The sequence below is a fragment of the Garra rufa genome, chromosome 10 (assembly GCF_049309525.1).
Source record: "Garra rufa chromosome 10, GarRuf1.0, whole genome shotgun sequence".
Lineage (NCBI taxonomy): Eukaryota > Metazoa > Chordata > Actinopteri > Cypriniformes > Cyprinidae > Garra > Garra rufa.
In genome coordinates this window covers 22,995,472-23,023,301 of record NC_133370.1, presented here as the reverse complement: position 1 = coordinate 23,023,301, position 27,830 = coordinate 22,995,472, and the positions used below count along the sequence as shown (strand labels likewise).

Below are 27,830 nucleotides of genomic sequence, written 5' to 3'. Positions count from 1 at the left end.
CTAGACTAATCGATTCATGAGATTTAAAAAAAAGAAATATTGTTTCGTAAAAATGAGAATCGATTAAAATTCAGAAATCAATATTTTTTACTCCTAGTTTAAGTAAACAAGCAACTGATTTTTGATTGAACTCTCCTTTTAACTTATGGTACAAAGCACATCCATTAGCCTGCAAACATGTAATGTAAGTGTAGAGAAGCCTGTGCTCTCATATAGATTACAGTGTTTTTTTAGGCAACAAATTTTTTAAAAGGCGTCTAGACATGCCATACAGCATCGTAAATTAGCTGAAATTATATATTATATTCAGCTCAAAACTAAAAGTGAACGGAACGGAATTGACTTTAAAACCTTAAAAGCAAAAACTTGATACTATCTGATACAGTTAAAGTAATGATGTCTAGCGGCTCACTGCTATTAATTGGGCACTTGGGAAAACGTTTCTATTTTGAACAAAAAGAAAGTCGAAACAAGCCTTTTGACTTCATAAACGCACCTGTACCAGAGCCATGAAGATGTTCTAGAAGAGAAGATTTTGTTGTTGACATTAAATTGTTAGAGAACCTGATGTCTGCTCTTACCCTGGCCTTGGTTGAAGTTCCTCAGGGGGGCTTTCTGATAGACTCTATCCTCATAAATGGGGTCGATGTGGTGCTCAGGAGACTGCAGGGGTCTGAGCTCCGAGCCCAGGTGACTGTGCTGACTGCTGTACGAACCCCTGGAACCTATATCATGGACAAAAGCAGCTTCTCAAGCACCATTAACCAGAACAAAAGCACTATAAATAAACTTGGAAACAACAATGTCAAATTTTGATCCATCTGTCTGATGATGAAGTGTGAAAATGACCAGTGCTTATGTGTTTTTGATGGCGATGCTATCAAACGGAAAGACCGTATCCCGCAAATCACACTGACCTGCCAGACTGCCGGGTCTCTGGAGGGTGGCGTTGGCGTACAGATCATGAGAGATCTTGTACTGATCGGTGGTGTGGAGCATACGCTTGGTGGGGGACAGAGTTGCGTAGCTTCCCACCGCAGCGCTGAGCTGGTGTAACGGAGACGAGCTGGAGGCATTGCCCGGTCCGGCCATGTGCAGCGGTGAAGAGGATGAGACTCCTCCCGCCGCCATGTTGATGGGAGAGCTGGTGCTGTAGGACTTGGCCAGCCGGCTCGGGGACTGCTTGGGCGACGACACCCGCGCCAGAGTGGCGTAGCTGGGCATGTCGGAGGCTGAGCCCAGCCTCTGCAGTTTGGATGGGGAGCCCAAAGCCTGCATGGAAAAGGGAGAGCTCACTCGCTGGGCTGGTAGAGTGGAGCAGGAATAGTTTACAGGGGCTGCTGGCTGATCGTCAGGCATGTGGAATGCACTGCCATGACTCTGGGCAAAGGAGTCTCGAGAATGGGCCCGGGCGGCTGTCTCTCTGGCAGCCAGCTGGGCAACACGATTAGACGTCACCTGGAGGTAAGTGACATGTAAAGAGCTAAAATTTCACTCGTCTAGGAGCTGTGAGCTAAGTGATGGTGAGCTAAGGGAAAAAGGGGTGAATTCACTAAACTCTTGCGCCACTTTTGTGACCAGTAATTCAGTGCAGCAAAAGTTCACAGTCCAGTTGAAATGCAAATGAGGATTTAAGTCACTGTCATTCTTTTTAGCGCAAGGCTCCTTTTCTATTTAATTTAGGCTCAGTAAAGATTACCACTATAGCCTCATTTGCATTACAAATTTTAATTTAATAAAAGTGTTATCCTTGTCAAATAAAGTGTTTTTTTGATTTTGTCAACAAAGACAAAACAAAAAATGTGCATCAATTTTAATTAAATCGTACTACTGATTAAACTCTGACAAGAAATAAATAACACAGCAAAATAATGACAATGCACTTTTATGTTTTTGTTTAAAGTTGATGTTAAAATATGCGTAGGAAAGGACAACTTATTAAAGGGTTTGTTCACCCAAAAATAAAAATTCTGTCATTAATTACTCATACTTATGTCGTTCCACAAACTTTGTTCATCTTCTCAACACAAATTAGGATATTTTTGATGAAATCCCAGCTTTCTGACCCTGCATAGACATCAATGCAGCTACCCCCGTTCAAGGCCCAGAAAGATAGGGAGGACATCATTAAAATAGTCCATGTGACATCAGTGGTTCAACCGTAATTTTATGAATCTACAAGAATACTTTTGTACACAAAGAAAACAAAAATAAGAATGTTATTCAACGATTTCTTCTCTTCTGTGAACAAACTTTGAAGACTGACAGGGAAGAGAAGAAATTATTGAATAATGTTGTTGTTTTTGTTTTTTTGTTGCACACAAAAAGTATTCCTGATGCTTTATAAAATTACAGTTGAACCACTGATGTCACATGGACTATTTTAACAATTTCCTTACAACCTTTCTGGGCCTTGAACATGTCAGTTGCATTGCTGTTTATGTAGGATCAGAAGGCTCTCAGGTTTCATAAAAAATATAATTTTTTACGTTCAGAAGCTGAACAAAGGTCTTACAGGTTTGGGAAAATAAGAGGGTGAGTAATTTCATTCATCTCTTTTATTTGTTACATTGTTTTAGGTTAAATTGTGGTACTAATTTGTAATGTAACAGACATTGTGGCCACAATTTAACTAAAATAAACGAGGGAACAAAATAATAAAATGTGGCCATCAATTAATAACACGCCTCAACTTTTACCAAATATAACAAAAATGCTTAAAAAAATGTTTTTAGTATCTTGCAGTGCAATGTTTATATATAAAATATTATTTATTATATTAAAAAATACCTCAATATTTGATTTGACAAATTTCTCAACTAAAATTAGATGCATTTTAGTCTGGGATGTAACGATATCAAAATGGCATGCGATAGTATTGGGATATGAAGCACACGGTACAATATTTATTGCGATATTTAAAGAAAAAAGACAAATGGCTTGATGACTTGGGGAAAATAGAACATTTTGTACATTTTAAAGTTAAATTATTCTATCTAATGCATTCAAAATGAAGAGCTCCAACCCATGTTCTTAATTAAGAAAACTTAAGTCAGAAAAAGTCAGTGAATTGACTTGTACCTAAAATTTTAAAGGGAATCAATCCTCTTTTTAGTTGTGATAAACTGTCTTGGTCTAAATTACATTCACACTGCTGTTTTAGGAAGCCAAACAAATTAGTATATAAGAATAATAATAACAATTTTATAATATTGCATTCCTATGACAGTAAGAGACATACAGTACAGACCTTCTCATTGAGGTGTGTCCAAACTTTTGGTCTGTACTGTAGATATGAATTCAACTGAAAACACTTGTGAAAAAATATCTTTCAGGTGGTCAAATAGCAAATAGCAAATAGTGGAGCTCTGCAGCCACCTACTGGTAAAAGTTATTTGTAGTTTTTTTTTTTTTTTACTTTTAAAACTGGATTTTCCAAAAGATGGGCAAAAAGTCTTACACTAAACCATGTGAAATTATCCATGTTATCCCCATGAATTAACGTTAGAAATGTGGGTCTTTTATAAAGTGAATTTTACATAAAAAGCAGTTTTTGTATAAAAACTCATTTAAAAAATATTTATTTATTAATTTATATATATTTAAAAAATATCACTAATCCACTGAAAACTGCACAAATGTAGAGTAAAAACTTTAATAAACAGAAAAATGTACAGTACAGACCAAAAGTTTCATTTGAATGAGAAGGTGTGTCCAAACTTTTGGTCTGTACTGTATATTGTAAAACAATTGCACTGTAAAATAATTAAAAATGAATATTTCATAGGTATATTACTTTAGTTTTTCACTACAGCAGGAAAATTACAATACTTCTTTCCTTCGCCTTGAAACATGTATCGAAAACTTGATAAAGGGATTAAGCCAAATTGTGCTTGCAGTTTTAGTTTGTTTGACAGATACTGTGCCACAGCATAATGGCCCAAAACACAACTTCAAAGACCTTTTATAGAGTATTTTTAAAATCTACACTTTTATATAATGTTTCATTTCGTCATGTGACCACGATAATATTAAGACAGTTTTGCTATCGCGATACCACGATATTGATAATATCATTACATCCCTACAACTGAATGAACATCGACTTAATTTATAAATGATTTTAATAAGGCAAACCTGAAAAAACAAACATTGTTCAGGCACTAAAAACATGCACATGAACAGCGTTATTAGCGGACGCAATACTTAGTGAATTCCCCCCAGAGGGTTTGCTCATAAAAACAGGGTACAACTCACATGGTTTAAGACAAGAGGGTCAATATCAGAGTTTTTACAAAGAGATGAATCCATACCTGATTATAGCTATGTAAGACTCCTCCCACCTGACCACCGCGAGGAGGTTGGGAGCCTGACAGGTCGCCGAGGGCCAGGGTCTGGTTGCTATGGTAACTGACTGGATAGGGAAAGGTGCCCTCTTGATTATTGAGCTGCAAAGCACTTTGAGAGAGGATGCCTGGTCCTGTGAAGGGAAATTTGGGAAAAAGAATCAACAAGCTGAATTGTTTAACTTTAAAACCTTTACAGTGACTGTTCATTCTTGTGTGTCCAAAGCAGCATGATGCAGTACATTTACACAGAATGAAAGCCTAAAATCTAAACTTACATAAAACTTATTTATTTTGCTGCCTTGCGAGCTCAAGTATTTCCTTCAGGAGATGCAAATCTTGTTACCCTCTTTTCTCTGTCCATATAATTTCCCTCACCTCACTTTACCTTCGTAAAATTGGTTAATTGCTTTACCATTTCATCTCATATTCTTTCATTGTCTTCCAGCCTCCATCCACAGCTCTGTGTTTTACTTTCTTTTACACCGCTCATTATTTCAAGCCTCACAGTGAGTAGATGGACAGAATAGGCATGCATAATTAATCACTGCTGGAAGACACTCAATGAGCACACATTCAAGAAAATGGGGTCAGCATGAACAGAAATCTCAGTCCGTTCTATTCGCTAGGCCCTCCTATACTGACAGCCTGACACTGTAACATACAGCAGTGATTCCCAGTCCTTTTCCGTCTTACAGTACGTCCCCGAAGACCACATAAATAAGGCACAAGTACTGCTAGGAATGTGTTCCTTTAACTCATATTATACTGGATATCATTCAGAATGACCATAATACATTATTAAATTGGACTCTATTAAAATGCTTCACTTTAAAAATAAAACTTAAATACTGTTGGGGAAAACAACTAAAGCAGTTTGAAAAACTGTAGAAACTTGATTTATAACGGCATTTAGTTTGACATTTAATAGGGTGAAAATCTGAGTAAAATGAGAAAAACTGTTGTACAGTTATATTTTATTACACATTGTAAACGCTTCAAAGGAGGCCATAAGCATATGAGTATTTCCACTTTGTTAAAAGCCTGCAGCAACTCAAAAAACTTCACTGAGAGAGTGTGTTAAACCAATGGTGCATGATAGAAAAAACAAACAAAATATTGATATATTGATGAAATATGCATATTTTAATAAAATATTTGTAGTTGGAAGGTAAAAGTAGCTTTTAATCATATTTATTATATATTCTACATTCATGAGGTCAAAAGTTTATATACACCTTGCAGAATCTACAAAATGTTACTCATATGCAACTACTACAGAAGGTTGCAAAGGCTCTCTGATGTTTCAGAAGGAAACACAATGCATTAAGAGTTGGGGGGTGGAAACTTTTTGAAATTGAAGATCAGGGTAAATTTAACTTATTTTGTCTTCTAGGAAACATGTAAGTGTCTTATGTAGCTTCTAAAGGACAGTATTAAATAATAAACATATGATATTTAGGCAAAATAAGAAAAATGTACACATTTTTATTCTGTTCAAAAGTTTACACCCCTGGCTCTTAATGCATCGTTTTTTCTTCTGAAGCATCAGTGAGCGTTAGAATCTTTTATAATAGTTGCATATGAGTCCCTCAGTTGTCCTCAGTGTGAAAAGATGGATCTCAAAAGTCATTGTTGGAAAAGGTTCAAATACACAAAAATGCTAAAAAAACAAAACAAAGAATTTGTGGACTTATAAACAATCACTAAACAAAAAAACAACAACAAAAAACACAGCTGTGGATTATTTAAGTAATCATTTTCTCTTGTGTACTATATGTAAATGTCTTTCATGTGAAATGTCTTATTTAGGTCAGTACTTAATAAAAAAGAACATGCAATTTGTGTGATACCTCTTAATTTGATAATATAACATTTTGCAGATTCTGCAATGTGTGCGTAAAATTTTGAACTCTACACTATATAACATAGCATACATTCATATTTTTATATTTTATAATCTTTTATACAACAGTTTTACTTTCTACAACACCTTGTAAGATGAAGCCAACAAATGCACTAAGCAGTGCTGTCCTCGGAAATCACCCTAAACAGATGAAATTATAATATGACAAAGATACCGCTTTCCTCAGCGGACAATCAAGCTAATGTTTTATTGTGAATATGAGATTGAGCTGAAGAATGAATGCAGTATCAGATGCAGGTAATCACTATCAATCCATCTCTCTCACATAATACTCTACATAATACAGTGAGCTTTTAATACAGTATTACAATAAGCTTTTAATGAAGTGGTCTTGTGTAGACTTTAAGATGTACACTACCATTTAACAGTAAACATGTTTTTAATTAACAAGTAAAATCTGATGAAGTAATTCCTGTGATTTGTACCTGTGTTTGGGAATCACTGCTATGTAGCACCACATATATCACCTGCATGCACAGAGACGAGTTTGCATGCTGTTTAATCTCTGACAGCCTGCAAAGTCGATCATGATGGTGTGTGGTTTGTGTCATGTTAACTGAAGCTTATTGCCACACTGTCAGGACACGTTTCTCCTCTTCTGAGGATGTCTGACAGCACCTAAAGATGTTGCATCTTTTAAAGAGGTGCCAGTTTGAAATGGCCTGACAGAAGCAATAATGTTTATTTACAAAAGATCTTCATGCCACAACATGCTGTAATTATGAAACACCTTATTTTAGTTATATTCACTTGCTACATTTTCATCTCTAATTCTGTTCAAACAAAAATAGGCTGCAAATATGGAGATTAAAAGAAAACCAATAAAGGTTTGCAGTCTATGAAAAGATTTCCCATAAAGCTGACACACACATAGACATAAAGACTATGTGACAGTGTGACTTCAAAACCACTGAAAATGATAACTGGGTCATTTCAGCTGACCCAGTAATATCAGAAATTGTCGGACTGCGGTTATTGAAAATGGTTGGAGTTTACTACTATAACCACTTTAGCCACTATCAGATTCGAAAAGAGGCACATTTACAGTAAGAGCTGGAAGTTTCATAAATCCATAATCAGACTTCTGGTCCTTCTCCAGTATCAACCCAAGCATTTTAGGCATCTTAAGATGCCATTTGCTGCCATACAGAGTGGTAGTGCGGTGGACAATCTATGTCCAGGTGGCTGGTCACTTATCTGTTAGGGAAGACAGGTTTTATCTCCACACTCTATGACCTGCATTTTAGATCAGAGCCAATAAATATTTCAGCTGAATTCTATTTAAAACTCACAACTAGAGAGAGTGGAACCACTACAGCCGAGTAAATAAATACAAAATCGACTTTATCTGACTTGTAAGACGGTTCATTAAAAACTATTAAGAGTCTGTGTATCCATGTACACTGATTTATTTAGCACTTTGCTTAATATTTCATGTTCTACATTAAGCTTTAGTTTAAGTTCTCCGCAGTTAAGTTTGTTAAGTCCCAGCTATGTCAAACTACATATGTTGCATTGTAAAAATAATCAGTAATTGGCACGAATGGCTAAAACCAGCCTAAGATGGTTAGCTGGTTTTATCTGGTCATCCAGCCAGGTCTTAGAGGGGTTTTGGCCACCTCCTTAGTTGGTCAGGTTGGTCTTAGCTGGTCAGGTTGGGGGACCAGCTGGAACAACCAGCTAATACCACCCTCAAAAGCCTAGCAAAGCTGGGAGTCCAGCTAAACCCAGCTCCTTCCAGCTTAAACCAGCTAAGACCAGACAACCATTGAGAGTCTAGATATAGTAATATATCTATACAGTATGTAAGTATAGTGCACTTTAAAAAGTTCATTTTATTTAGTATTTATAGGTTTTAGAAGTACACTAGCACATTGACTATTCAAAAGTACATGTACATGAACACTTTTATTTACTTTTATTTTGCAAGAATGAATTAAATTGATCAAAAGAGACAGTAAAGACTGAATTTGTTTCTTTTAACTTTATATTAATCAAAGAATCCTGAAAAAATGTATTAGAGCTTCCACATAATATTAAGCAGCTCAACTGTTTTCAACATACTTCAACATACACCAAATCAACATATTAGAATGATTTCAGAAGGATCATGTAACACTAAAGACTGAAATAATGGCTGTTGAATATGAGCCTTTCCATCACAGGAATAAATTACACTTTAAAATATATTAAAACTGAAAAGCAGCTATTTTAATTTGTAATAATATTTCACGTCTACTGTTTTTACTGTTTTTGATCAAATAAACACTGTTTTGGTGAGCATTAAAGACTTCTTTCAAAAGTTTTTTTTTTTACAAAATCATACCAACCCCCAAGCTTCTGTACATTAGTGTATTTCTACCTGATTTAACCCCTTCAGAAATTATTTTTGTTTGTATAATCTTATGTACTCAGGCTAATTCTGTTAGCGTCTATTTTAAATAACATTTGATCTTAATATAATATGTAATATAATAATATGTGATGTTAAATCAGATGACCTTTTTATACACTACTGTATATCTCAACATCCCTTAGACACTAAGAAACTGAGCTGTTGAAAATATATCAACTGTTCAGAGTATTCATATTTAATCAGTTCAAATGAGGTAGGGTTTTTGAACATTTGTTGCCTCCTTGAATTTTTTCTCCCAAAGAAATCAGCTCAGAAATAACCTGTAATTCATGCATTAAGCTACTAACATGCAAGGGAGGCTCACTCATAAATTTCAGAAAGCTGGAGGATATACTAAGCTCATGTGGATACACTCTACAGAGCAACACCTGCAAGCTCATATTATGGGCCGTTACACATTCATTTCTGTCAAAGAACACTCAGAGAATGTAAATTATAGTCTTCGACTATCAATCAGTTCAGCTTAAGATCACAGCTCGGCAGGATCAGAACATTTAGAAGTCATTAGCATTGTTCAGTCTCAGTAATTTCATAATTGTGTTAAACTTGCAGCATTTAAAAGTGCTCCTTACTTTCGCCCGCAGTGAATTCCTGTGAATCCAGAATACCAGATTCTTGAAGAGATCGGATGCAGGAATCTACAAGTTCCAGACCAGTGGTGAGCTCCTCCTCTATATCCTTCTGTCCGTCTGTGAGCAAAGACATGAAAGGTAATTTAATTCAGTAGGCAAATAAAAACTCCTAAGGCAGAAAATAAAACAGCTCCCTATGATGAGTGTTTCAATAAGCTCGTAATGTTTAATGTTTTAAAATGTTACATTTTAATTGCTGTTAGGTTACAATGCAATAACATGCTTTAAACATTCTAAAAATTACACCTGTAATTTAAAATTGTAAGCAATAATGTTTTCCATATTCAAATCCCATGCAAATAAAATCACACCAATCGTCATACATTAGACGTATTAAGTATATGGATTGAAATGTTATCACAACCTTTTCATGTTTTTACAATGTAGTTGTGGTAGTTGGGTATCTACGTCATTTGATCAAAGCCACAACATTCTGAAGTACAAAACCTACCGCTGATGAATTACTAAGAAAATTTAATTTGAACTAGCCAGGAATGCGAATGAGATGCTTAATCTGGTTTTGTTTTGATGCTTCATCAAGAGCCCAGTATTTTAAAGAGTGTGGCGTGACCGCAAGCTCATGAATCATTTATGCGCTGCACTGCTCCTGCTCCTGCTCTTCAATCTCAGCCTCTCCTCAGTGTTTTATGTTCTGGAAGGCAGAGGTTGTCATCTTTGGCTAACGTTTTGCTGTAGCACAATCAATAAAGTCAAAAGTCAACATGCTTCACTCTGACATGCACGGTTTACCACGTGGGCTGCTAGATGATGACAACTGTCAAAATGCATTGGAAAACGTGCTCTTCATGCAACATTCACCTTCTTGGTAGGTTTCAATTCTTGCATTTTAAACAATGAGCTGAAGAGCAAGAAAACAGTCTAGTTACCTTGATTGTTCCAGCGAAACTTTTCATCTGCAGAACTGTAAGATGAAACATAGAACAGATTTAGATGCATCATCAACACAATCTTTTACCTGATTTTACAATCCTACACCTGCAACTACTTAATAGACCATTTATATCTTTACTATGTGGTTACAAGTGTGTGGGCACCTATATGTGCTTGTTGAATATTTAATTTCAAAATCATAGGCATTAATAGGGAGCTGGTCTTCTGTAAAAGCTTCCAATTTTCTGGTAAAGCAGACACAAGAGCATCAGTGAGGTCAGGCATGATGGGTTCTAGCTCCCGATTCATCCCAAATTTGTTCAATAGTTCAGACTCAGTGATCCATTTTTTCATGGACCTTGCTTTGTGCACAGAAGCATGCCATACGGGAAAAGAAAAGGGCCATATTTTACTGTAAATGTTAGGAAATCATACAGCTGTATGTTTGGTTTTATGCACCTGCAAAATGTAGGCTTGCACAGACACTATAATTCAAAAGTTCAACAGGGAAAGCATATTTCATAAACTGTATACTGAAGCACACTATGAAAAACTTAAATGAGATATTTAAAAAAGAACCCTGATCAAAATTAGAGAACACTTCTTCCAAGTTATTATTATATTACCTCCAAGTTACTGGAGTTAATCTGGCATCTTGTGCTAATTTCCTGAATTATATAACAACCCTATTTAACAGGCAGCATTCTTCCAGTTTTCACTAAGATTGAAAAGACCTTAGAGTGGGCCGCTCTAAGGTGACTGAAACCCTGCAACAGGAGGTTGTCCAATTGAAGGCCAAAGGGATGACCCTTTCAGCCACTGCAAGAGAAGCTGGTCATTCCAAATCTGTGATTTCTTAAATATTGCAGGTTTACAATGACAATAATTAATTCAAGTCCTACAAAAAGGCTGGTCGTTCAAGACAAATGCATGAGAAGACAGGATAATGCGGAGAATCTCAATGTGGATTGGGTTCAACACTGCAGCTGGAATTGCTTGCCAGTTCAGTGCTGAACAGGGTAAGGGTCTGTCTCAGCATGTTAAAGAAAAGTCAGACAGAATGTGCACTCTGCATTGACCAAACCTCTCATCAGCAGCTCACCTTTGCTGAGGAGCATGTTGAGTGGTGAGTGGAGAACTGGTCCAAAGTTCACTTTAGTGATGAGGGCAAGTTTTAATTTATTTGGGTCTAATGGGAAACAATTTGGCTTCAAACTGAGGAAAGACTGAAACCCAAGTGCGTGAAAAGGTTAGTTAAAGGTGGAGGAGGAAGTGTCATGGTTTGGGGGATGTTTTCTCCAGCAGGAGTTGGGATTCTCATACAGACACATGGCAGGGTGAATGCAAATATTTATCAGAACCTTCTTCAGCAACATGCAGTTTCTTTCTTGCAAGCATCTCCCAATCAGCCTGCAATTTTCATGCAAGACAATGCCCCCATCACACTGCAAAACGAGTAACGCAGTTCCTTTACACTCTTTAAAATAAAGGTGCTTCACGATGCCATCGTGGTTCCATAAAGAATCTTTAACATCTGAAGAACCATTCTGTTTTACAAAAGGTTCTTTGTGGCGAATAAAGTTCTTCAGATTATAAAACGGTCAGAAAGAGATGGTTCTTTAAAAAACCTTTGACTTAATGGTTCTTTTTGGAACTAAAAATGGTTGTTCTATGGCATCTATGTGAAGAACCTTTTAAAGCGCCTTTATTTTTAAGAGTGAAGATAAGAACTGATAATGAAATAATGAAATAGCTGGCCATATGCCCTGATCTAGGCTCTTCCTAGCAAAGTTATGGCTAAGAAACCTATACTAGAGTTACCAAACTATGGACAAGAGTGGAAAAAGAGTGGACCAAGATCACACCAGCACAGTGTGAGAAATAAGTGATGCCTTGCCTTGCGGCCGCAGATGTGCTGAAGTCATTTAAAGCAAGGGCCTCTTCACTTCCTACTATTTTATGACAGCTGTAACACTCCTACTTTCGTGATACAGTGGTTACTGTTCTCTAATGTTGATCAGTGTTTTCCATAAAATAAAGTTTTTTGTTAATATTCCTAGGATATTTTGTCAAACATGTTAGTAGAACAGTGGTTACCCACAGCTAATATTCCTTCAAAGTATAAGCGATGAAATTCCTAAAAAATCTAGTATTTCAAGACTTCTTATTTACAGACTTTTCTCTAATTTTGATCTCAGCTGTATTTTTAAAAGCATTAATGCAGCCTTAGTGAGGATAACTGACTTCTTTCAAAAAATCTTACCAACAAACAAACTTTTAAACAGTAGTGTACTTTTGCCCATGTGGTGTTGCTAAATACTTTGTCTGCCATGAACTGCTTATGTAACTATTTACCCATCAAGTTCATAAACCTATTTGCGCACTTTCTGAATCACATAACTCACTGATCAATGAAGTATCATCTCCGTTGTAGAACACACAAACAGTGGCCATGATGGTTATGGATTGGGTGGAAATGAAGGCTTGAGGAAGAACATAGAGCCACATACCCCTAATCAATGACCGGCTTTGGCACCACACGGTAAATAGTGGCCTGCCTTACCCATAACGCTATCAGGAGGCTAAACGCTCACCCATTGTCCTTGGAGCCTTACAGCAGCTGCTAAATCACTCTATTGATTTTCTTCCGGCGAGTGTGTAAGGATTCATTTTGTGAGGCTGTCTATGTTTGTGCGGGGGGTGACGAATCGCAGAAGAAAACAAAACGCCACATGTTAATAGGGCCATGGCGTTGTTCTCCCAAAACCCATTCATCACCGATTCTTCCACGAACAATGCCTAGACAGAGACAGGCTCCCGGAGAGTGAGCAACAGTGATGAGCCACAAGGCATTTTTACCCCGAACCCCCGTTTTAATGAGTGCGTCGACCTGCCTTCAAACAAGCATTAACTGTTTTCATCCTAATGGCTTCCTATAAAAGACAATTACTGGCTAAATATGTCAGATAATTACATGCAAAGTAATAAATAAGTCCTGTAAGGTAAATAAACACAGATTCGGTTGCGAGATACGATTATGAGGGCCTACGACATAAAATAAATAAATAAAAAACAACTAATTGTTCCCATTGGCTGGAAATTGTCGTTCAGTTTCCAGTACGCCATAAGACTGACAGTTGTGATATCGCTCTCGAAGACGTCTGGCTAGATAACATCACTTTGATAGCACAGAATGAGTCTGTCTTCATGGCGATCATTAAAGCCTTTTAGGATGAAGATATTTTTCTCTCCCAAGATAATTAACTCGAGAATAATGACATGACAGATGAGGCAATCACAGCTGTGGGTCATTGTGTGGTCAGTAGTTAATCACTGTTCTTTATGTGCTCCATTTCCATATTGACTCAACATATTAGCTGAAACACTCGGAGCAATGTGATTTGAGCCATTACAATTAGCACACTGATTTAGTGTTCTTTGCCTCCATTCTGGCTAATTTTAATTATGTACGCTGTACTACAATTATTCAAAAGATCATGGTGAAAATAAACAACAAAGGGGCGTGAAGTGCAAACAAATGCAGTGCTAACACTGGTAAACTAATGAATAGTCTCACCTGACAGTGGCACCTGTTGAATTGTTAGGAGTACCAATAGTGGTACTCAAAGGTGATATTTCCTACCTGTTAAGATTAAGTGATAATTAATTCCCACGTTGATTTTAACTAATAATTTTTCACAAATTATGGTATAGCTTTTATACAAAAACAGTTTATTCAACACAATTTCCTCATTCTCCATTCAAACACGTCAAACATTCCCTGTTGACATTTTTGGACCAGCTGAATATGGCATTAAAATATAATTATATAGTTAAAGTAAAATATTAGTTGTATAAATGTCAAATAGGTTAATTAATAACTGCCTTAAATACATTAATATATACATTTAACAGCATTAAAATAATGTTTAAAAAATATACCTTGCTGTCTGCCTGTCTACAGTATTTATCTATATATCTATATATACAGGTAAACAATTTGTTATTATAAATAACAAATATATAATTTAATACATTTTTAATTTAATTTAATTTAATTTAATGCCATCAAATCTGTGTATATGTTACGGGTGCGTGCAGGAGTTGACGAGACGGACGACAAGGATTACAATATACAATATATTTAATATAAATCTTCGATTGGAACAAGGCAGGAACAAGTCAGGAACATCACACACATCTATTCAGACAAAAGGACCGACAGGGAACTGAAATCAAACACATGCTTATAAAGACAGACTAATTACGGGGACACAGGTGATACAGATGACAAGGACTAAACCAAAGCAGACAGATTAACGGGGGGAGACAATGGGAGAAACCAAATACATGACATGACTAAGACATAAACTGACATAACTGTAACATTACGCCCCCCTCCGGAAAGGCGCGTCCTCGCGCCGTAGAAAAAACGAAAAAACGAGAGGGGCGGAAAACCAGGAAAACAGAGTCAATAAGGGAGGGGGCTCCGGCGGAGGACGCAACCCCCGGAGGAGGACCAGAACACAAGTCCAGGAAACAAAAAGGACAGTCCAAGGGGGCGACGACGGTGGGAGGAGCCAGGGAACACACAGGAGGGACCTGGAGCAGGGGAGCAGGACCCAGATCGCAGCCAGGATGACGGCCCACGGAGGAGCCGACGGAGGGAGGAGCCATGGTGGAGGACGGACCGCCGACTCCGTGGGGCCGACCGACAGAGGCAGAGCAGCTGGCAGAGGAACCCGAGGCGGAGATGGAGAGCCGAAGATCCAGGGCGACACCGCGGATCCGGAGGGCCAAGGCGGAACGGGCTCTGGCGGCCGAGGCGGAGACGGAGTCCCGGAGATCCGCGGCGGAGCCGGAGCGACAGAGGATGGAGGCTGTGCCCGCAGGAAGGAGGAGTCCCAAGGAGCCGGTGGGACGGCGTGACGAGGCGCAGCCGGAGGAGCAGAGTCCTGAGGATCCGATGGGGTGACGACTGACCAGGGCGGAGCCGGAAAGACGATGGAGCCCGGTGGAGCTGGTGGACCGACGGGCGACGGTGGAGAGGAGGGCGCTGAGAGCCGTGGTGGAGCCGCAGGGTCGGAGGACCGAGGTGGAGGTCTGGATTCGGAGGCTGGAGGCGGAGCTGAGGGAACCTCCAGCCTTGCCACCGAAGTGAGCAGGCATCCCTGCGGCGAGCCCACTGCAGAGATGGTGGGCTGAGGGTGAGCAAGGGGACTGACTGCTGACTTGGGGAACTTAAGACGGCTGGGCGGAACCAGCGGGGACTCAGGGCGGCTGGGCGGAACCAGCGGGGACTCAGGGCGGCTGGGCGGAACCAGCGGGAACCAGGCAGATTCGGACAGATGAGGGCGGGTGGGAGGGAAGTCAATGCGCGTCAGTGGCTCAGAGAAAAAGTCTATTAAATCCGGCGTGTCAATATCCACAGTCTCAGAAACAAAGTCAATTAAGTCCCCAGAGATATCCAGCTCACCCCCAGCGGAGTTGCAGTGGGCAGGGCTCTCCATTTCCCTCCCTAGCTCCACGTCGCAATCCACCGTCAGAGATGTAGACTCCGACTCACGCACCTGATCAGCCGGAGAGGACTCTGGCTCTGTCGCTCACGGCTCTAGTCCTGCATCCGCGGTGCGCTCGGGTTCCCACTCTGCGTGTCGGGGTGATGGTTTGCTGCTCTCTGGGTCATGAGTGGGGCTGGTGTCATCCTCCATGGTCAAGGAAGCTCTGCTGGACACCAACACCCACTCGATGTAATCAGCGATGCTCTCTCGAGGACCCTCCCCGGACAGCTGCGCCTTGATGGTGTTGTTAAGTCCATTTCGGTAGAATGTGCACAGGCAGCTGTCCGGGTAGTGCGTGTAAGGCACGAGGTGGACGAAGTCTCTGGTGTGGTCCTCGAGAGAGCGGTTCCCCTGCTCCAGAAGGATGATGAGGACATTGGGATCATCCATAACCAAAAAAAACAAAAACACTGAGACAAAAACGGAAAATAAACGCAGGGGAAAAACGCTGTGACTGTTTAGGTCGGTCCTTATGTTACGGGTGCGTGCAGGAGTTGACGAGACGGACGACAAGGATTACAATATACAATATATTTAATATAAATCTTCGATTGGAACAAGGCAGGAACAAGTCAGGAACATCACACACATCTATTCAGACAAAAGGACCGACAGGGAACTGAAATCAAACACATGCTTATAAAGACAGACTAATTACGGGGACACAGGTGATACAGATGACAAGGACTAAACCAAAGCAGACAGATTAACGGGGGGAGACAATGGGAGAAACCAAATACATGACATGACTAAGACATAAACTGACAGAACTGTAACAGTATAATACTGTCAAATGTCAAATTATATACTGCATTAAATACATGTATATATACACATTTTAGAACATTAAATTAATTACACTTTTTATATTAATATTAAAGCATGTTTATTTTTTTCTGGCTCTATCTAGACATATTAGTATTTTTGATTTGATAAATTCTCTTAATTTAATTTACCACAAATGTGCATATATATATATATATATATATATATATATATATACTGGAATCAGTAAGATTTGTATTGTTTTTTAAATATGTTTCTTATGCTTACCACGGCTCCATTTATTTGACCAGAAATACTAAAAAAAAATAATAATATTGTAAAATGTTAACACAATGTAAAATAACCGTTTTCTATTTTTTAATACACATTCAAATAAAATGTATTCCTGTGATGCAAAACTGAGATTTCAGTATCATCACTCCAGTCTTCAGGGTCACATGATCCTTCAGAAATCGTTCTAATATGATGATTTATTATCAATGTTGAAAACAGTTATGCTGATTTTTTGGGGGGGAATCTGTGATACATTTTTTAGGATTCTTTGATGTAAAAAAAGTTGAAAGTAAATTTTTACTCTTTCTTTTTTTAAAAGAAATTAATAAATTATAAACAACAAGGACTTGTTAAATTGATAAAAAGTAATAGTAAAGACTTATTTTGTTAAAATATATTTATATTTTGAGTAAATGCTTTTCTATTGAACTTTTTTTGAATCAAAGAATCCTGAAAAAAAGAATCACAGGTTCCAAAAAAATACTAAGAAGCACATCAATTCAAACATTGCTAATAATAATTAGAATATTAGAATGATTTCTGAGGAATCATGTGACACTAAAGAATGATGCTAAAAAATCTGCTTTCCATAATATTTCACAATATTGCTGTTTTTTTTTTTCTGCATTTTTGACCAAATAAATGCAGCCGTGATGAGAGAGATTTGTTTAAAAAACATTAAAAAATTGTACTTATCCCAAACTTTTGAATGGCATTGTATACACACAGATCTTGAATAAAAAAAATAAAAACTACATTTTTTTAAATCAAACAAACTAATGTTATGGAACCCGCATTACAAAACCTAGCTGCCTAAACTGCAGTCATGCAAAAAGTTTTTTTGTATATGTTTGTTACAGCCTGTTTGCCTTGGATTGTCACAGGAGAAAGAACGCTGAGATTTTGGTGTGAAAGAGTGAAAGTGTGCTATGAAAAGCTGGAACAAAGCTGAGGGCGGCTTTTGTTCACTGCTAACGTATGTGAAAAGAGTGAAAGAGGGTGGGAGAGGAGGAGGCCGGCCCCAAACCGCTGGGGGTCAATGAGTGCCTCGCAATTGACAGACAGAAAGATAGACACATGCCATCAAGTAAGAGAGGCTGCCTGCTATTTCAAGCTAAATATATCTAAAATATAGAGTAGAAGAAATTCAAATGTGAAAACACAACTTAGAAACCCGAACATCTCCTTAAAATAGATTTGTGCTGAGATTTAGATTACGGTACACACATAAATCTAACTGGTGATTTTTACATGTGTTTGATCGAGGGGGTCGGGCTAACTACTTTCCCATGTCTTCAGTGTGTTGTATAAGCCATGCTGTCCAACAGAGCATGTGAAAGGGCTTCACGTGATTGCATTAATGAGTGTGGAGCAAAGGCACTCTTCCGTAAGAGCCAGGCCACCCATCATTAAACTCTAGATGAGTTTGACTAAAATAGTCCTTGTTAGTTCTGGTACTGTATGTGAGATATAACACATAGAGCAATTTATCATGTAACATTTCAGCTAGACAGATAGGAAACAATTTGTTAAATTTAGTCAATTTAGTCATTAGGGCTTCAAGATTAAAGAGACAGTTCACTCAAAAATGAAAAGACTTATCTGACTTAAATTCTGATTTACTTTCTTCAGTGAAACACAAACTGTGATTTTTTTTAAAGATTATCCTACCCATGTCTTTCCTTCTAATGAATGACAATAAGAGCAGTCAAGCTCAAAACTGACTAAAAGTACTATAAAAGTACCATATGCCAAGTCTTCTGAAGCCATACAATATCTCTCTGTGAGGAATAGACTGAAATGTAAATCATTTTACCAATAGAAGCACTCCCACAGTCCTTAAAAAGTCAGTTTGGCAAGGACAACAGAACAGCAGAAACAATCCTGTGTGGGCTTTTGGTCTCTTCATGAGGTGATATACGATACACTACAAATCAAAAGAGATGTAACACAGTCCTCAGAGAGGAATACATTTCAATCCCAGTGCGATCCCGTAATGAGAGAGCCCCTCTTGAAGTGCTGAATCATGGCCGTCTTTCTCACAGCGGAATTGTGTCAGTGGATAAAAAGGCAATGCTTGGTGTAGCACAGATGCTGTACAGCTGCTCTGTGGTGGCAAACACTCTTTTACAGTGTATTACTATGAATGGCATGAAGGTAAAATACTCTTACTACAAATCACAGCAACATAAACATGAGTCCCCAGACACCTCTGCAGACCAGGCTGGCACAAAATGGCTCTCGTCTGGAAACTGCCTCATGAAAATTTATAGTAGTTTTAATATAGTAACACTAGTGGTAGTACAAAACTGTGGCAACTGTAGTACTTATATGGAATACCATGGTATGTTTATTTTAGCAAAACAAGGGGATCATACAAAATGCATGTTATTGTTTATTTAGTACTGACTTGAGTAAGTTATTTCACATTAATTGATGCTTACATATAGTCCACAAGAGAAAATAATAGTTGGATTTATAAAACTGACCCGGGTCAAAAGTTTACATCCCCTCGATTCTTAATACTGTGTTACCTGAATGATCCACAGCTGTGTTTTTTTGTTTAGTGATAGTTGTTCATGAATCTCTTGTTTGTCCTAAACAGTTAAACTGCCTGCTGTTCTTCAGGAAATTCCTTCAGGTCCCACAACTTCTTTGGTTTTTCAGCATTTTTGTGTATATAAAGCCTTTCCAACAATGACTGTATGATTTTGAGATTCATATTTTCATACTGAGGACAACTGAGAGACTCATATGCAACTATTACAGAAGGTTCAAACACTCACTGTTGCTCCAGAAGGAAAAAAACATGCATTAAGAACCGGGGGTGAAAACTTTTGAATTTTAAGATCAGGGTAAATTTAACTTTTTGTCTTCTAGGAAACATGTAACTATCTTTTGTAGCCTCAGAAAAGGTAATTCTAAATGAAAAAAAATATGATATTTAGGCAAAATAATAAAAATGTACACATCTCCATTTGGTTCAAAAGTTTTCACCCCAGCTCCTAATGCATGGTTTTTCCTTCTGAATTGGGTCAATTTTATAAATTCAACTGTTAATTTTTAAACATCTTTTATTTGAAATATCTTATTCAGGTCAGTACTAAATAAACAATAACATGCATTTTGTATGATGCCTCTTATTGTGGTAAAATAATCAGCATTTTGCAGATTCTGAAAGGGGGGTGTAAACTTTTGACCTCAACGGTATATAGTTGGCGTTTTTAAGCAATTTTACATTTATTCCAAAATAATAACTCAAGATAGTAACAGTTTAAACAATATATTTTATTTGTGAACTTATGTTCAGCTATTTTTAGCCACAGACACAGAGATTTACTTTCACCAAGCTGATTACTCACTAAAAACTCCCACAGATTAAGTTTTATGTCATTTCAAGTCTTATTTTGACTTAACAAAGTGGTTATATCTAAATATGTGAGTTGTTTACTTACTTTTTAAAAATTAGCCATACAAGCCTAGGATTGTAGATGGGGGAGTGAATTACCAGCGCTCTCTCCACCCTCAGTACCACGACTGAGGTGAGTCCCTTGAGCAAGGCACCTTACCCCCAACTGCTCCCCGGGCGCCGCAGCAATGGCTGCCCACTGCTCCGGGTGTGTGTTCACAGTGTGTGTGTGTGTGTGTGTGTGTGTGTGTGTGTGTGTGTGTGTGTGTGTGTGTGTGTGTGTGTGTGTTCACTACTGTGTGTGTGCACTTGGATGGGTTAAATGCAGAGCACAAATTCCTAGTATGGGTCACCATACTTGGCCTCACATCACTTCCTTTCCTTTCCTATTGAAGAACTATGATAAATTTAAGCAAGGTCGCTAGAATTTCAAGAGAGTTTCCAGTCGAATTTGAATAAATTAAAATTAATTGAACATTGTCAATGCTAAAAAAAATGATAAACATTGATTTAACCCCAGTGTGCTGTCATGAGACTAAGACAACAGCAGTTAGCCTGAGCAATTACTGGATCAATCACACATTTCCAATTGCAAGTGTACTTTCTAAAAGGACGAAATGTTATTTTGAGTGCATCTGAGGATGTGGTGGGTCATTAGGCTGACAGCGTGAGTGATATCACATGTGGGGAAGCTCAGTGGTTGAGATCTACACTATGCTAAGCTGTCTTAGTTAAGCTAGGCGGCAGTGTGCTGCTTTGTCACAAGACAAAGATCAAGTATGTGTCGCTGTCTAGACACTTCCGCTGGCACTGACAAGCATGTAATGTTGTCAAAAGACAATTTCCTCTGTGTAAAAATACTCTAGAACCACGTTAAATCCCAAAACATTAGCATTAAATGATAAAAGCTGATAAAAATGATATGATAAATGACAGAACTACTATTTAAACATCTTTTCTGAAATTTGAATAACTATTCAGCTATCAAAGAATCATTTTCATTCAGCATAACCTAGTCATCTAAAGCAACTTTCAATATAGTAATTGCAGGGTTTCCCCAGTAATTGAAATGCAGACGGTATCCTCGTCTCTCAGTCACCAGACTGGGTTTAAGTCTACACGGTTAGGCTAAAATCAAGCAGTACGGGACTTATAACTGAACTTGGTAGTAGAAGAAGCTTTCATCACCTCTTAAGCCTGACAGATTGCTTGCTAAATCAATACGCTCTGTATTCCCTGTACTGTATAGGGAGACACTTAGTGTGAGTCAGCCAGTGCAGCAGACACCCTTAATATGCTTAATATCCTGTAAGAATGAAGAGGGATTGTCTGAGCACAGACAGCCTGGGTACACAGGCAGATGGGAAGGTTTCTTACTGGCCTTCTGACTGTCAGTGTCCTTAACTCTATGCCAGTTCTAGACGGGTTCAACAGGATGAATTTCAATGGGTATAAGTTCAAAACAATAGAAGAACCTGAAAGAGGATATTTTCAAGAACTCTTTTTGTACATAGAATGAAACAAATTTGGACCACACTGACTTTCATTGTATAGACAAATACAATTCAGTAATTTGCTTTAAAGGGATCCCTTTAAAGAGCAGGTCATATGGGTTTTCGAAAAATATATTTTTCTGCATGATAAATAAAGTGTTAAACAAAATTTAATATTTAACATTATTTTAAAAACGGATTGGAGCACTATATTATTGTCTTATGTGAAGGTACGTCAGGGTTGCCAGGTTTTCACAACAAAACCCGCCAAATTGCTACTCAAAAGTAGCCCAATCGCATTTCGAGTGGGGTACCCCATTAAAAATCTCATTCCGGGGTGTAAAATATGCTTTTTGTCTGGGTTCTCCTGGTAAATTCGCATTCCAGGGGCTAAATATGACGTTACTGGTGTCGCTTCAAACTGCAGACTTTAATTCTAACTAACCATTACCTAACTAAATAATATCTAACTAAATAATATTGTTTTTGCATGCAAAACACTAAAGGAATATTGCAAATCAGATAACGGTACAAACAGGACCAATAATGCTGTGATTCATAATGTATAATTTATGTTCTTGATGCTGTTTGATATTGTAGCCTACAGGTGAAAAGATTGCAAAATCCTACACCGAAATACTTTCCCCAGACCATGTTCCAGGCACCTGAATCGGCCTTTGCCATAAATGCTTTTCTACACTGAATGTTTGACTTAATTCACATTGTGACGAGTCGGCTGCCTCCCCCCTAATTATCATCACCACCCCGTCCCTTATTCGCCAACCCTTCTCCAAGCTCCCGACGGGAATGGGTGTGTAGGGGAGAGGAGGGGCGAGAAATCATCTCGGGCTGGCAGTGTGTGATGAGGAACATGTGAAGGAAATGAAGCCTCATCACCGCCGCTGTTTAAATCCCGAGCGCGCCTCTCCTCAGGAGACCGGTCTCTCCCCGCAGTCCGGCTGAAGACCGCACCCGAGACGGCCGACGGGCCAGGATGCCAGGCCGTAAATTCCCCGTTGGAAGTGCCGGACAGCTCGAGAGGGACGAAGCCGCAAGAGATGACGCAGCCCTAGCACCCCGGTCCCAAGCGGGGAGCACGTGCGGCCGCCGGACTCCGCCCCTTACCTGGACCCTTCCCTATCGAACACTGCCCGTCCTTCACAAAACCCCAGTACTCGAGGACACCAGATCCCCCTTTTATTTGGACACTTTATTCCCCCTTTGGACACTTTTCTTTCATTTTCTGTTTAATAAAAGCCTCTCCGAGGCCTGACGCCACACCCACTGTGTCTGTCGTTTGCTCCTCCCGCCACAGCATACTCATGGCATGCTGCGATTTCAGCTTACTTAAAGTCTAGTTAAAGTAGATTGCTGGTGGTTAGTAAATACAATCCAGATTTCTATGCTGAAATACCAAACACAAAACTGTTGAGTGAATTTACCTACCACCTTTCTTTCTATAAATGTATCCTCTTCACCTAAAGGGTAAAGAGAAATATAAAACATTTCTATGCAGTCTCAAAGGACAAGCCTTTCAATGTTTTCTTTCCTTTTCATGTGCAATTTCAAACAAAGTGGGTATCTGAATACTGGATGTGCATCATGCATTTTCTTTTTACATTTAGGTAAATGCTTTTATTCAAAGCAGATTACACTCCAATCAAGTAGCACACTTTATATACATGATGTAGCTAGCGTCATAACTCTACCAATTGTGCTGCAGGAACAGACAAAAAGCTTGTTGCTGCATATAGCAAATGCTGAAATAATGTACATACAAACAGAATACTAATAATAGTATTTTCCCGTTGCCAACTGTACGTCCAGAAGCTCTCGCTTCCCGTTCTACTACAGTAAGATTAGAGCATTAGAGCTGTCAAACACATTGTCTCCTCAATACAACTTATTTACACCACATGCCAACAAAGCATTATCTCTCCTCGAGGCACACATTGTAGACGCGTACACAGTGCCAGCGCAGTCCATGCTCACAGGAGACTGGTGGACTAATCTGGCAGGAAAACAGTCAAACAGCTTTGGCTTAATACTCCCTCGCTGTGCTCGACAGACAGCGTTTAGTGAGACAACTCCACGCTACAGGATAGGGCTCAACAGTGAATGTCTAGTATGGAGTCAAAGGCCTCACTCAGAGCAGCAGATGTTTGACGTTGTGCCGAGGTCCGGTCCGATGGACATCCTGCTAGGGACAATGAGACAACTTCACTTGGCATTTCCAAAGGCATTTTGCACATCGCCGGCTAATCAGAGATTTGTTTTTGCTGAGTATCAGACAGTTAGCTGAAGAACTAGGCCAGTATTGTGTTTGTTCAAAATGGAGTGCTGTTTGAAAAGACCCATGTTTCATTAAACAAGTGGGTCACGGGCTGAAAGTGCTCTCTTTAGCCCACGGTGCTTCTCCTGGTGCTGTGACTTTCAGCTTGCTGTCTTATTAAAAAAAGAACAAATAACCATCTGTGAAGTGTTTTGTATCAGTATTGTTCTGCAATTGAAATCGAACACCAGCTAGTAACACCATCACGAAAAGTTCATGGCTGTTGCAGTCAACAGCTGAAAAAAACGAAGGGATAGAAAGTGCACAAAGTAAAATAACCCTGGATTGTGAGACCAATCAAGATCCATGCAAACCCTGATTAGATACTTGAGCACCGTGTTATTTGACTAGCAGCTTCTATTATGGCCTTGAGCAGCTTGTTTGTCAGTAAGCTGTATTTGTCTTGAGGAGAGATTTGACCTAACTTGACTCTTTAAGAAGACAACACGCCAACAGCCAGCAATAAATGCAAGAACATTCAAAGACCAAGCCTGAGTTCAATCAACAACAACACTGATGTTGATAACCAACATAAAATGTAACCAATAACAATCTGAAAGCACTACAGTACTGTTCAGAAGTTTGCAGTCAGCCTTTAAAGGATTAGTTCACTTCCAGAATAATATTACTCACCAAGGTGTTCATGTCTTTCTTTCTTCAGTCAAAAGAAATTAAGGTTCCCTTCCGGAGGGAACTCTACGCTGTGTCCTAGCGGACACTTTGGGAACTGCCTTCAGCGTTACCGGTTCTGAAGCTCCTATAGAACAACGACAATGAACTTGACATTGGCCGGCGCCAGCCTATGACGTCATTAACAAGGCGCCTACCAGTATAAAAGGGGCGCTTGTAAATACATCAACCATTTGTCCCTTTTCTCGAGGGAATTGGGACATTCATCTGCCCCACGCGGCTCGGGTCCCGCGGCAGCCGAGGCTGCCCGGCGATTGAGATCGTGGGGTTCACAGATGGAGCTCGCTGACGAGTTTGAGAGAGGGCGCGCTGCTGGATGAGGATGTTTTATCTCTTACATCCTCCGATCCAGCAGCGAGTGCTCTTTTGGCTGCAAGCCAGGGCGAGCAGGAAGTGGCTGATATGGACGAAGAGGAATTCTCTGAGTCCATTCAGCCTGCCTGCCCCGCGTATGAGGAGTTGATGGCCGTTATGGAGCGTGCCGCTGTGCGATTAGATCTGCAGTGGAGGCGCACGCAGGGAGAGGTCGCTCATGGTAGCCTCCCATTCCTTTCCGACCTACATAATGAGAGAGACATCAGCATGATAACTATGCTGATGTCGACGGAATGCGTGGGCACGGGTATGTGTCGATGCCCCCCGTGGAAGATACGGTGGCTAGCTATCTTTCAGCGGGGATAACATCGACGCTTAAGGCTCCGACCCGGCATACGCGGCTGTGGGTTAGGGTGGTGCCGCCCTGCACACGGTGGCAGTGTTGCAGGCGTACCAGGCTGATCTACTAAAAGATCTGGACCGGGGTCTGGGGCTTTCCCCTGACGAGGTGACTGAGCTGCGCCGCACCACTGATCTGTCTCTGAGGGCCACCAAGCAGACTGCGACCGCGGTTGGCCGGGCCATGGCTGCCTTGGTGGCCACAGAGAGACACCTGTGGGTGAACCTGGTGGACATCGGGGAAAAAGGCAACTGCCTTCATTCATGTTTTGCTGCAGGGCAGCAATTCTGACTAAATTTTCTTTTCTCTTTGCAGGACTGTGATATAACGTAGATATCTATTGGAATGTCACATGACTAAACATGCGGCATCATTTTCAAAAGCCTCAGTTTTCACAGTCCACACTACAATGTAAAAATGGCGTTTTAAAATGTATCCACTTTTTATTTATCCACTTTTCCTCAGTAAAACGCTGTCTCAGTGTGGACGAAATGGAGAGAAAAAGATGCGTTTTAATTAAAAACGTATTTGTGTGGACAAGGCCTATATTAGTATGTATCACATATACTGTAGCAAAAGCACTTGATGGCCTGACATCCAAACCATCACTGACTGTGTTGTCTCCGCTCCACTTTACTCTAATTAAATATTCTATGTGTCTAACCATGTCCGTTGGCAGCTCTTGTCTAATGTGGGAGAGAAGTGACTGAACTGCTGCATGAGAGAGAACAGGCTTTGCAAAAATGACTTGCGATAGAACAGGAAATAGAAGATAGCTAGGGAGATATGAGTATGTAGAGTTGCAAATTTAGACATTTTCTGTTTTAAAATAATTTCCCAAGGTCAGTAGTTACAATATGCAGTTCTCCGCTCACACTGATGGTAGTGATACTAAAACCAATGATACAACTTTAAACCTGACATCATCCTGTACAACAGAATCTCACTGACAAAGCAAGCAACGTGGAAGTCTTTCTGACTGAACAGCTGAAGGACATTTGATTTATTGAGTTTTCAGGCTAGATGAATAAACACACAAAATATGCTTCACGGCAACAACAAGAGGACAATACAATGGGGCTATTCAATTCAATTTGAACATTCGGTGTAAACAGTGATTAGAAGAACTTATCAGCCTTTGAAAGGTCGAACAGATACAGATGCATATATAATCCATAAGTCTGTTTTATTATAGTATCTGTTCTCGTTTACTACTTAAACAAGATGAGATTTTAATTACAAGCTGAATTCGAAGCTTGTGATAATTTAATCTTTTGTTTACTTAGCAGTAGTGAAAGAATTTAGTTTGAGAGAGGAAGTTTGAATGTGTGAATGTGGTTACACAAAAATATTCATGATGGAATATGCTGGGCAAGGAAATCAAAAGATTTCAAATTTAAATGGCATTTGATGGCTTAATGACAAGTTGGATGGTGAATATCAACTTGTCGTTAAGGGTATGAAAGATATATTTAGCTTTCGCTGGTGTAAGTGGTGATGGTGGGGTGAGACAGATTGAGTGAGTGAGAGGTGTCACTCCACCAAACCTACCTGATGCTGCTCATGCTTCCAGTCTCAGATCCCAGCTTGCATCTCTCCAGCTGGGTGGCGACAATCTGCCTCTCAGCCTCCAACTCTCTCGTCAGTCGCTCAAATTGCAGCTCCTGCAAACATAGAGCAGACAGAGCGTATGTGTAAGGTCCTGAAGGTATTATGGAATTGATTCTGTCTATAACATGTACCAAACATGCACTTACACATGCTCCAGTAAATACTGCACAGAGCGTGTGTGTGTGTGTGTGTGTGTGGGATGTAAAGACACTGTGAGGCTTTGCAGCCACTCAGGGCTTTTATATTGATAAAATGCACTTGCATTTTATTTCTTTAAAAATGCTGGCATATAAATCTAGTCTCCGGCCAATAACTTCTGCAATTTTAAACATGGTCAAACTGTAAAATTGACTGTTAAACCCTGCTGATGTAAGCTGGCACACAGGCCATGTATTAATTTTTTTTTTTTTTTCAGAAATTTATATGGCAAAATATATGTGGAAGGCTACTTGCAGTAAAACATAAAAAAATATATATTATGAACAACCTCCAGTGAAAAAAAAACTGTAAAAGGTATTTTAGTGTACTACAAATACATTGACATATTTATCTACCTAATAAAAATACACTGCAATTGAACTTTTATACTGGTATACTTAAAGTCTGCTAAATTAGAACAACTAATTTTATGCTTAATGCACTTTAATTGTGCACAAGTATTGCTAAGGCCTAAAGCTATACTTGAGTGTATTTCATTGTGCTAAAGTGGAGCTACTTCAAGTATACTTCAGGTACACTTTAAATATCT

General features: G+C 39.2%; 1 protein-coding gene across 6 annotated transcripts in view; it reads right to left on the bottom strand.

Annotated features, from left to right (window-relative positions):
* Positions 1–27,830, bottom strand: part of ctnnd2b (catenin (cadherin-associated protein), delta 2b) — a 123,088-nt gene that overhangs the window by 62,454 nt on the left and 32,804 nt on the right. For 5 of the 6 annotated variants that reach the window (XM_073848447.1, XM_073848448.1, XM_073848449.1 and 2 more), the window contains 6 exons: positions 27,023–27,135; positions 10,209–10,243; positions 9,262–9,378; positions 4,314–4,480; positions 918–1,458; positions 582–725 (listed from right to left, as the gene is read on the bottom strand). In XM_073848447.1, coding sequence (XP_073704548.1) covers positions 582–725; positions 918–1,458; positions 4,314–4,480; positions 9,262–9,378; positions 10,209–10,243; positions 27,023–27,135 — 1,117 coding nt within the window. The remainder of the gene's footprint in view (positions 1–581; positions 726–917; positions 1,459–4,313; positions 4,481–9,261; positions 9,379–10,208; positions 10,244–27,022; positions 27,136–27,830) is intronic. The other variant, XM_073848452.1, reaches the window with a different exon arrangement.